Source organism: Dermacentor silvarum, chromosome 1, assembly GCF_013339745.2.
Source record: "Dermacentor silvarum isolate Dsil-2018 chromosome 1, BIME_Dsil_1.4, whole genome shotgun sequence".
NCBI classification, from domain to species: Eukaryota; Metazoa; Arthropoda; class Arachnida; order Ixodida; family Ixodidae; genus Dermacentor; species Dermacentor silvarum.
In genome coordinates, this window is record NC_051154.1 from 52,789,035 (window position 1) to 52,801,460 (window position 12,426).

At 45.1% G+C, this 12,426-nt stretch overlaps 1 protein-coding gene across 3 annotated transcripts in view; it reads right to left on the reverse strand.

The window, feature by feature from the left end:
- LOC119463135 (protein PALS2) overlaps window positions 1-12,426 on the reverse strand; it is a 67,725-nt gene that overhangs the window by 7,050 nt on the left and 48,249 nt on the right. For 2 of the 3 annotated variants that reach the window (XM_037724115.2, XM_049668079.1), the window contains exons 12-13: window positions 9,403-9,534; window positions 7,984-8,055 (exon numbers count right to left, since the gene is read on the reverse strand). In XM_037724115.2, coding sequence (XP_037580043.1) covers window positions 7,984-8,055; window positions 9,403-9,534 — 204 coding nt within the window. Of the gene's footprint in view, window positions 1-556; window positions 1,203-7,983; window positions 8,056-9,402; window positions 9,535-12,426 lie in introns of those variants that run through there. The other variant, XM_049668081.1, reaches the window with a different exon arrangement.

The window sequence follows — 12,426 nt, forward strand, 5'->3', positions numbered from 1 at the left end:
AGGAGATTGAGGCAAGTGCAGGTTCCCCAACCATCTACGAGTGTGGCTGGGCGCGAGCGGCACAGGGTAGAGCAGGGCAGTCTCGGGAGCCACCAGTAAGGGGGTCATTTTTGTACCCTAGTGCTCAAACACCCCCTGCAAAACAAACGGGCCTGCTATGGATAGAGAGCGAGCACAACTGAAAAATTGGACCATCAGATGCCCACTAGCTGAAGCATAAGCTAGGTGCATAAGCTTTCTAACGTGTGAATAAAGCTAAGTTGTGCATGCTCGTACGTCATTTCTGTACCCTAGTGTCCATACACCCTCTGCAGCACGCACAAGACATCTCACGTACCCCACTGCGGCTACGTCCCTGATACAGCCTACCTGATTGTTGTGGTATGCTTCCTCCCAAAGCCCTTCATCTAAACCACCATCTTTCCTTAACTAACCAAACGCCACAAGTATGCCTGTTTGGCATACTTGTGGTGTTTACCTATACAACTCATTGGCAGGGCATGTCAGCTGCCCTAGACTTTTTTTTTTTTTTCACAAATGCAATATATTAATATTAGCTATGGTGCAAGATACTGAGATAGGGTTAACCAAGTAATCATGTTGAGAGGCTGGCAGCAATATGCTGAATACTTTATCAACTTAAATACTGCTGGCTATCATGATCAAAATTTGGTGCACTTAACATCCTTATGCCTGAAGTAATTTTTGTGACACCTATGTATCATGCATGATGTAGAAACAGCCTTTCAATTTTTGCTGTGTCAAATTAAGTTAAACTATTCTGCTAACCACCAAGATGCTTTTACTTCCAATTTTGGTTAAATGGTTGACAGCGCATAAAACATAAAAGTCTTCATGCAGACACTGAAATTTTAGAAATGCTGCAACAAGCGAGGTATTACAGCACCTCACATAATTTCATGTTAATAAAAATTCAAAGCCTCAAACTAAGCATAGCTACTTGTCCACTTAACTGCACAAAACAAATGTGTGATGAATATTCATGAGAATTAACCCAAATAAACACCAAGAACTATGCATGTTCTACACTACGATACATACTCGGCCCTTTAGCTGTGAAAAACGAAAAAATGGATGACATTCAGAACAGAAAAGTTGAAACACAAAGAACTCAATGTAAATTGCAGACTGTTGCTACTTTCTACACCTACTCACTAGTGAATACATACTTTTCCTTTTTGCTGTGAAGAAAATAAATAAATATGCAGGACATGAGAGTTACATCAGAGAATATTGCAACATAAAATAATTTCACGTTCAATCACAAACACTGTAATAAATAAAAAGAATGCTAAAGACAAAAACACCATCAAAACAACATTTTACATATGCAGAAAGTGTCTGTGAAGCAAACGGAACAGTCTATAAAGCATAGTTCAAATTTCTTTAAATTTCCTTAAAGGCCCCATGAAAGCCTACATACAGTTTCCAATTGATTTTTTGGGCTTGGCAGGGACAGGAAGATAGCCCAAATAATTGCACAGTCTGAATAATTCAATGTTAGCAAATACGGTCACTAGGCATAGAGCGGCTTGAACAAGTACCTACTAATGCCCTGCTTCACGATACATTTGCACATCATTTGGCTCGTATCTGCACAAGATTCATGTTGTCTCTGTGCACACTGAACAATTTCATTACACCCTTTGTGATATCTGCCGCTGACAGTTGAAGGCAGTCACTATCTTGGTTGTCAGAGTCAGATTTGTTTTCTGGGTGCTTGCTGCACAATTTCATTTCTAGTGGACTCCGTACATGTAGTTCAACACTGTTGACATTACATTCACAAAGTCTTGAAATGTCATAGTGGACAGACATAGAGGCGAGAGATGTCCACCCTGACACTTCACAGGTTTCAAGTAGGGCCTCCCCTCACCTGTCTTACTGATTATGGCCACTTCTTTCAAAAGCAACAAAGTTGCAGGCTTTCTTAAATCTTTTACTTGGCAGTGGTGGGAGAGAAGAGGTGGCACCACAGCACCAAGTGTGCCATATCAGTGAAGGCTACAAAAAGACCTTGCCTCAGAGCAACCATGTTTACAATGGCTAAAACCATTGAAAATCAAGAGTGCAAAATGAAGCTGGTGCGATAGACAGCACAGTGTGGGAAGCAAATGAAGAAAAAGTGATGCAGCATCCCCTGGAAGTGCAACCTGGAAGCTCAATAAAAGTGCAAGGACAAGCCACTCAAGGGTGCAAAGCCAAATCCAACATCCTGGTTCCCATGCTCAGCTACTGGATAAGGTCAGCTTAAATCTGCCGCTTAATCTGAAAAATCAAACTTTCAGACTTAATTTTGTCAAGAAAACCAGTCATGAAAATGTACTTGCTTGATGAGAAACCTAATGATCCATTGCAGGAATGTAAAATATGATGCCGAAGTTTAGAAGAAAAAAAAAAGCACCAGCAAATGTTTTTTAGACACTGAAACACATATTATTCCTATTTTATAGTAGTCTTGTGCTCCACTACTCAAACTGACAGTGGATATATCCAGTGGAGTGGAGATTTGTGCTGTGCCAGAAGTGTACACACGGTGTTCCAACCCGTGGAGAGCACCGAAAGAAAATGAAATGTGGCCTGAGCATCTATGGACATATAGTAAATTATTGCAGAGTTCAGAAGCTGTGCTGCACATAGTCTCAATGATATTCTTCAGATTTTGTAGCACTGGAAGGATAAAAACTTGAACTATACGACAAAGAAGGGCACTGATGGATGACAATTTATGTTGACAGGCAAACACATCCAGTATCTTTTTACACTGTGCCTTGTGTTATCACAGTCAGGATTTCAGCAAGACAACTGTTCTCTCACGAAACCTGAACAAAGGAAAGCGCACACTGCTGTCGCATGGCCAGTGCGTCAGCGCTCCTTTAACCCTTTCAGGGTCAATGGCGCACATGTACGTCCTCCACGAACACCTTCAAGATGATCAGTGACGTACATGTACGTTATCGCTTGTACATTTAAAAAGCGCGCCTTTTTCAATCATTTCTTTCACTTGGCATGTGCTGCCACTCGACGGAAACACATGGAATTTTTTACTTCCACCAATGCCTCCTGGTTTCTTTTTTTTTTTATGACAACGGCGCGTCGACTATCGCTCGCGCAACCAGGCGCGCGCGCGCGCGCGCGCACGCAACGGCAACAAGTGCGCAATTTTTTCGATTGTTTCTTTTGCTTGGTATGTGCTGCCACTCAACGGCAACACGTGAAATTGTTTACTTGCGCCAATGCCTCTCTGTTTTTTTTTTGTTTTTCTTTTATGGCAACGGCGCGTCAGCTATCGCTTGCGCATCAGGGTGCGCGCGTGGCACCGGCGGCTAGTTACGGTTTTCTCTTGGGGCGGATCCCGCTTGTTGCACGCGCGAAACTGCTGGCTATCTGGTTTCGAATCTCTCAAAGGGTGACCCGCTTGTTACTGTGCCCACTGCGGCGCGAGTACACCTGTTCCCAGGCAGGCGCGTATATACACAAACGATGCTGCCATTTTTGCGTTTCCTTTTTTGGAGACCACAAAAGCTCTATCGCACCTTGTTGGCGATAAGACGAAGGCTTCTCACTTGTTTCGGTTTCAGGATGTGCACACAACCATTTTTCAGTGCACTTATCTTCTTATTCATGAATAAACATTGTGTATTTTACAACACAAACGATGTTTTCCTCACTTTACTGTCACTCTAAAAAAATTACGACCATATTTTTTCGAAATACCGTAAAATTCCGAGCAAGCGCCCCCACCCGTGCAAGAGCCCCCCCCCTAACTTCACTGCTAAGTTCAAATTTCCGCGCCGTTCCGGGAAAGCGCCCCCCCCCCCCCCCCCCCCCCCGCTCCGCACCAACACTGGCCTGCCACATCCAGTCCACGAAAATGATGGCAAATTCGGCAAATCGCACTGGTGCGCATCGGGCGCCCGGATGAGCCATTTCATCGAATCATGGTCGTACCCGGGCGCCCCAGTGGGCACGCGAGTGCATCGGGGCGAACTGCGGCTGGCGGTCTCTAGTTCACGGACCGCCGGCCGACGGCGAGATCTGCCTCTCGCACGGCACAAAGGAGTTCCCTGCAGCACAGTGACGTGACCACTCGGTGACTGAGGAGTGGTCGCGGCTACGCTCTGGCATCGCCAGCAGCTTCACCGCTGTTAATCACTCGCCACCGATATCGTCGCTAGGCCTTTTTCAGTTCACTTCGAATCTGTAGCAGACGGCGCTTCAGAACGAACCGCCGACGCTCCCAAGCAGCAATGTTTTGTTACCGTCGTTGCCGCTTTACCCTCTCCTCGCAATAATTTCACACGATGAAGAAAACATGCTGATATTTGCGGCGCCACCAGCTGCGATGCGAGCATGGCCGAGCCGCGGTTCGCTGTCCGCCGTCGGTAGCCATGCACTGCAGCTGAGCTTCACTTGTATTGGAACTCTCATTAGTGCTAAACGTTTCACCGTGGACATGGTTTTTAATAAAGTGAACATTACGCGTCACTTTACTCTCGCGGACATAATTTTGCCTAGAATAGAAGCTGCATAACCAATGTTCGCGTCGCCGGTCGCGGCGACGCGCCGGTGCAGCGTCGATGCGCTCTCTCTGTAGTTCTTTCGGTGGTTTTGAGTAACGGTGGTGTTGAGAGTGATAAACACCGCTAACAAATCTTTGGCTTAATCAAGTTCATGTTCAATAAAATTTTAATGCTATTCCAACTGCGCTTCTTCTTTTTTTTTTTTTTTTTGCCGGAAAATTTTGTCGTGGCCTTCTTGAATTTTGGTGTCGTTCCAGGATAGCGCCCCCCCCCCCCTAACTTTGCCGGTAATTTCGACTTGCTCGAGGGGGGCGCTTGCTCGGAATTTTACGGTAGGTTCTTTCGAAGAATTTAAATCAGCAATAAAAAAAATCGACCCTGGGGGGTCGCATTTGGCAAAAAAATTTGACCCTCAAAGGGTTAAATGGGCTAAGCAATAAAGAAATTGATTAATTAAACTTTCATTTAGCTCACAGTTATCACGTGTGAACTATATAGAAGAGAAGTATAGGCCAGGTGTGTTCCAGAGCTATACACAGAAGTTGTGTTTTTCTTACACAGTTTATTCAAAAGAAAAAAAGCAATTATGTATGTCAGTGTCCTCCGTCGTCTGTGTAGATCTCAAGCTTTTACCTTTGCAGCCCTACAAAACCCGACAACTATGTTCCAGCTAGCTCGCTGCATATGCAATCCTTGTTCAACTAAATACCAAGCAGCACATGAGCATGTTATATCTCCTAAACTGTCAGCTGCAACATCAGTACAGCTACACCACAGTGCAGGGTCTGCTTGCTTTTTTTTTTTTTGTTTTTAGCTACTCAATTTTTGGAACAGCAGAGCACATCTGCTTCTCAGCAAAAGTAAGTGCAATTTTTCAACTGGTATTTTCTAGGTGCAAAATGTGGATATTGTTCTCTGTGGCAAAATGTGTGATCTCTCATCTTCTGCAGTTTGCGTTTCTAACAATTTTCCAACAATCCAACAATTTTTTCAGCTTCACCTTTAATTCAGGGTTAGCATAATAAAACGAAAGAGCATCTAGAAAACACGAATGTTTAATAGTGTAGTGAAACCTTGTTAATTCAGTATTCAATAATTTGAAGATCCGAATAATTCATATAGCCTGGGAGGCACACAAGCATGCTAATGCAGTCAGCAACATTGTGACACTGCAAGAATGCAATATACATTGCATCACAATCAAAAACAATACTCTGGTGCAGTATAGTTAAACATTCCAGAACTGCAGCATGTGGAACTGGTTCTGAAGGACATGACTATACTCCATTTCATACTTAGCAGGCAACACTACAAGTAGTGCAGCCATAGAAGTTTCACTTTAGGAGTCTCGCAGTGCAGCTGTTTCTGGTGCTTTCTACAGCATAACCATCATATATTATAACTACAACTCGTGGACTTCAGGGTATGTTTAATCATGTATTATTTGTGCACCTTTATGCTTGCAGTATGCAACATACTACATTTTAGTATTTATTTTTATTTACAGATACTATCGGTTCACATCAGGACCAAGTACGAGCAGTGTCTTGTGACCACTGGTCACAGAAGCATCTCACTCTTCTCATTCAGAGGCAAATACGTTCAGATCTGCGATGCATTCCATGTAACAATCGCATCATATTTTGTAACATAAAAGTATGAGAATGTTACATCCAATTACATGATGTATACATACATCTCTCTTTCATATGTGACAGGCTACTTTTTGGTTGTGAATGCGAGCAGCAAGAGAACTCTCTGTAGCCTTAGTAGCATTGCCTGCTAATGTATGAGACAAAGTATAGTGGCTTTTGCAGGCGATGGCTTGATCCCAGGATGCATGCACTCATGGATGCTACAGCACTCCAGAGCTTTCCAAGTTCTTAACGGCACCAGTTAAGGATGGTTTATATTCCAACGTTTGGCACACTCGGTGCCTGTCGTTAAGGAACAAGAGGTTCTATACAATATTTTCAAGCGTGTGACCATGTGCCGCACCAATATTCAATAAGAAGCTTCGAACCAGCGCACAATGTGTAACATCTGCCAGCCCGGCGTGGCCAGTCATGACCAAGGCATGTCATGATAAACACACCAAATGCTTCCCCTACTTCTGAGCACCAGATTTTGCAGTGTCAGATAATCACCAATTATAAATGCCAAGTATGTTGACCACATCAGAATGTAAACAAGCCCTTAGTCCTCACACCTTGAGATCGCGCAATCATGCACAAAAGCCACTGTTCATGCCCATACTAAGATGGACATGGCCCAACAATGACCACCAGGCTCTAGTGGCATACATGTGTACCCTCACCTATAGTGCCGGTGGTTATTAGCGGATGGCAGAGATGGAACCATCGGCTATGAACTGAGCTTTTTTAAAGACTGAGTTGTGTATGAAACCTTGCCTCAGAGGGTTTTCTTTGATACGCAGTAATTTGACAACCCGATAATTCTGCATTACTTTCTGGTCCAATGAAACATGAACCAACGAGTGTTTCCTGTAATATATAGTATGCTAGCTTTTGAGGAAGCCTCATAAGAGAATATGATGGAACGAAAACATCTGTGAATGTTTACTACATTTCTCATTACTTTACCATCCATCAGGTGGACTAATTTTTATTTCTGTTATTGTGCGCTAACGTGACTAGTTGTATCACAACTTAAATAAACAGACAATATGTAAAGAATGACACATACAAGAAGCATTGCCATTTAAAGTTCATTGGCCAGCACTATCGTTAGTCTCTGTATGTACCATCCTCTATTTACTGCAAATAATTATACTTCATAGCTACCAACACTTTATACTTCTCAGGGTAATAGAGATGAAGCCTGGCACAAGCCACAGAAAAGTTGCCAGCAACACCATGCAGATAACTGCTCTACATTGTGGTCACCAGCACTAATTTATCTGCTTATGTTTTATCAAGACAATCAGCATTTGTTTAAAGCCAGCACAGTTGACAAAAAAGTTAAAACATACATAGTATCCAAGAAGCATCATTATATATATATATATATATATATATATATATATATATATATATATATATATACTTCCTTAATAAACCTAGTAAGCAAAAGTACTGTAGAACCTAAAGTAGACGTAACAGAAAAAAAAAAACTTCTTTACTATACCTACTGTAGGTTGTACACTGGCTAAAGTGTTCATCATTTTTTTATAAGGCATTGGTTCAATCCCAACTGCCATGTATTCTTACAAAACAATACAATGATATATCAAGAAAGTTTTTTAAAAATGTGATTAAGTTAACCTCTAGCCCTCCAACATAAGTAGCTCGCATGTTTTCTTCTAAGGCAGCAAGCCCTGTTATTGAAAGGTTTACTTTACCTTAATGGTCTATGGCAATGATGAACCAGAAATCTACCTACAGCAACACATTTGTACAAAAATAAAGCAGTGCGTTACCTCCTGGAGAGATGCCAAGCTTTCAAGTGTTCTTGCCCGTCGTGAACCATGTCGACTCATGGCTCGGTCAAACTAGATTATTGAAGAAAGGGAAAGAGAAAAAATTTTCAACATTAGCACTAGTGGTACCAGTAATTCAAAGTGACGTCCCAGGCCTCCAATTCTGCTACTGAAATCATCAAAAGGTAAAATAGTACAAGAGAGAATATGTTCTGGTACACAAGTGTTGAACGCTCTCATTCCTGACCTGTACTGCTAGTTCCTGGTAACGTCAACATTCATAACAGCCCACAAGAAAAAAAAAAGGTTTGAGGTTATACAATACTGAATTAACAGCAGCAGTAACATTTGCACTTTCCTAATTATGTAGAGCAGCAACATTGTTTTTGGTTTCTTTGGTGAAAAAAGAAGAGCGCAAAGCAGGAGGTAACTACACCATAATTATGATGGGTCCCGTCACCAAACTTCTATGGCTTCAAACACAACACACAGTTCTTGCTTCAGGCATTAGCAGCATCATTACTCACGCCACATATTCACGTCAACCTCCTATGCACATGTTTTGTATATAGTATTACTCACCACAAACAGAAGACACTCACACAAACTGCACTGGATGTAAATTTAGAAAAGCCCTGCCATTTTCATTGCTTGTACCAACTTTCTAGCATTTGCACAATCGCTTTACTACTACCGTATTTTCTAGTGTATAAGACGCATTTTTCCCCAAAAAATTTTCGTCGGTGCATCTTATACAACGGTGCGACTTATATAGCGAATTTACTGAAGGAGGCAGGTGTTACACGGCAGCACTCGGAGCATGCGTGCTTGCCGATGCACGCAAGCTCGCATTCTACGCGCCTATGCATGAGCAGACGGTGCGAAATAGGTCGTATGCGTCGAAACGCGGCAGTTTTGGCCCCTGCTCCAATATTTTGCCCATGGTGTGAGACCACGCAATCTCGCTTTTCAAACGTTTGTCTTGGCTCCCACATCATTGAGTAGGCGATGTTCAATTTGCGTGCCTGCATTGCCGTGCTGACAACCGCTGAGGAAAGCACAGTGCCGGCCCACCACGAGAGATAACGAGAGCGCAAGCGAACATTTGGAGAGTGAGATGCTTGCCCGATATCACCCCTAGCTCACCTTTGATATAGGCTGCCTCATGCCTTGGTTGGCCAAAATCTCCGTTACATCACCGGTGCGTACGCAGTAGTTGAGCACGTCAGAATTGGGTAAGTACGGCATTTCGCGACGCGGATATGTGCGTGCGAACCCACAATGCGTGAAACACGTGCGTCTTATACGAAGGTGCAACATATATATAAACTTTTCTGCAAAAGTGGCTGCTTTTAGGGGCGGTCCGACTTATACGAGGGTGCGATTTGTACACCGGAAAATACGGTATGGTAATCCTACCGTCAGGTTGCGGCTGCTTCCATATCCATGATGACGTCCATATTCATGCATCTGCCGAAAGTGCTCCAGCTGAGGCGCAGCAATGAAGACAACATAAGGCATGAACTCAGGCGTGTTCAAGATCTTCAGATACTGCAAGGAGATAGTGGAAACCAAAACATTCCAATTATTTGTGATGCAACGGAAGTGCATTCTCAGAATATGCGTGAGGTGGGTCACATCTTTTCCTAGAGCAGTTCAAAACATCACAGTGTGTGCATAGTAAAAAAAAATGGCACAAAACTGCAGACACCATTTCTGTTGACTATGAAAAGAGCACATGAAGACATTTTCATAATTACAAAATGACATTTGCCGACTCAAGAATCATTACCTGGTAAAGTTTATTTTGCTTAACTCACATTGGCGAACACTAACTACAGTGGAATCTCGATGATACGAATCTCACGGGGTCACGAAAAATATTCGTATTAGCCGAAATTCGTATCATCGAAACACAATTAAAACTAGCTAAATTAAGGGGGGACGCGGGGATCAGATCGCGAAAATCGCGAGAAAAATCGATTTTTGAAAACCACGCGTTTGGGTATCTGCAACGCCTAATCTACGCTGCATCGAAATGGTTTGGCTGAAAACGCACTGAAAGTGCCCGAAAAAGTTTAATTCGTCAGTGCGCAGGGCGAGAAAACAGGTTTAAATGCGCAAAATCACCGCAGTTCACGGAGCCATATCTCGTATTTCCCGCCACCGAGCGCCGCCATCTTGGTATCGTTCGAAAGCTCAAAGTTTCGCCGTTCTGCTTCTCGTCCGTCGTCGCCAACTTGTAACAAACGCACAAACACCAAAGAAGCGCGGGTCTGCGATAGGTAGTCACACGGGCCCTCTGATAAAAGCGGGCCTCCGATTGGCTGCCGTGCTGAAAGGCGTCTCTCCATTGGTTGCTGCTGTGGCAGGAGCAAGATGGCAACCGCAGTTGTCTGCTTCATAAACCAAGCCGGCGTCTTCACTTGACACACAGAATTCGGATTACTGAGAACTCCCAGGTTAGTGATGGATCGTCGCTCGTTGGCGAATAAACTTTGGACGAAGCACGACTTCGGAATACGGAAGCGCTCCTACGGCAAGAAAAATACGGCGATTAGTGGGAGAAGCGGAGGAGCACCCGACTGAATGAGCGCAACCTTGCACCATGGATTACGTGCCGCGCTATCTTGCACCGTGTGACTCCAGCAGCGAAACCCACAATCGCCCTGTGCCATCGGCACCGATAACGCAGCCGATGGAAGACGCGCCAATGGAGGCTCCCGCGCCTCGGCGTACGGCCGCGTGAATCAGCTGAGCTCGTATCTCGGTAGACATAGCTCGCTGCGACTAGGCAAAATGGTGCAAAAAAGAACGCGGCCCGAAGCACGGCAGCCACTCCGCCCAATGGCACGCGGAAAAGGAGGAAAAGCACAAAAGCAACAAAAGCGCCACCGCTTCGAACTCTTCGCGCCCATTTGCGGCCTCCGCGCTGTCTGGCGTTGCGTCCGCACCTCCGCACCAAAAGAGAAAGGGAGAAAGCGCGTGACTACGCGCTGTTCTCTTTCGCGGCCGTCGGTGGGGCTGCATTTATTCGTATCAACCGACGCGGGTCGAAAATCGATTCGTAACAACCGTTTTCTAGCACATTGCAAAGTAATGGGGCTCGGCCGGGACCGCAGAAAAATTTGTATCATCCGGAAATTCGTATTAGCCGTGATCGTATCATCGAGGTTCCACTGTATAAGTGTCTCAGATGCTATGGCATTCTCATGGTGAACACAAGGAAGTGAGGTTGATTTTTGGTTTAGGCAGTAACATTCTGATGGGGGCCAAATGCAAAACACCCACATACAGCACAGACCACTTATAACGTAACCGCTTATAGTGCAGGACCGGTTATAGGACGGTCTTTTCAGACTTCCGTTAATTTTCCCATAGCACTTCTGCGGGGAAGTGCTATGGCTTCCGCGGGAAAATCTCCCCAACAAGGGCAGTAGCGAGCACGCTTCTCAACGAGGTGCGCCCACCAATGGGGGCGATGCGGAGGAGGAGCATGAGACGTGGAACATGAGTCCAAAGGCGATAAAATCGTCGCCACGCGCCGTATGTGCGAGTGAAAGTGCGCGGGGGACGCGCGCCTTCACGGAGTGCGAACGCACAGTGGAAAGCAAAGGTGACTTCCATCGCACGAAAGGACGTGGGGGAGACGGGAGGGAGGGAGGGTGGGCGACGCTGTGCTGCGGCACCAAATGCGTATCTTGCAACCATGCGCAAGGGAAACTGGCGACGCAATCTCCCACGTGAAAGGAACAAAGCGGGAAGGCAGCACGGGAGGGAGGGAGGGGGGGGGGGTGGAGCGGCTTCTACTCTACCAACAAACAAATGCGTTCGTGCCTGTGCCGGCTACCGGTGTTGTCACATGCACCGTATCTTGAAAGCGATCTCCACACGGCTCTGACTTTTGTACGCGCTGTGCTTACGCCGCTCAGTTTCCGTTGAAGCGATAGACCGCACGAACCTTCGCTCGCTAGCAGCCGCATTTCCCCACGCCCGCGTTTTGACAGAGGTTGTCTGCGGTCATCAAGTCTATTCATGTTTGCTTGTGCGCGTTGACACCATGCCTGTTAATTTAGTTAGTAAGCGAATGTGTCAAGTTTATGCAGCCGATAAAACTACTATCCCTACTCCTTATACAGTGGAATCTCGATGGCTAATACGAATTTCCGGATGATACAAATTTTTCTGTGGTCCCAGCCGAGCCCCATTACTTTGCAACGTGCTAGAGAACGGTTGTTACGAATCGATTTTCGACCCGCGTCGGTTCATACGAATAAACGCCGCCCCACCAACAGCAGCGAAAAAGAACAGCGTGCAGTCAGGCGCTTTCTCCCTTTCTCTTTTGGTGCGCAGGCGCGGACGCGGCACCGGACAGCGCGGAGGCCGCGACTGGGCGCGAAGAGTTTGAAGCGGTGGTGCTTTTGTTGCTTTTGTGCTTTTCCT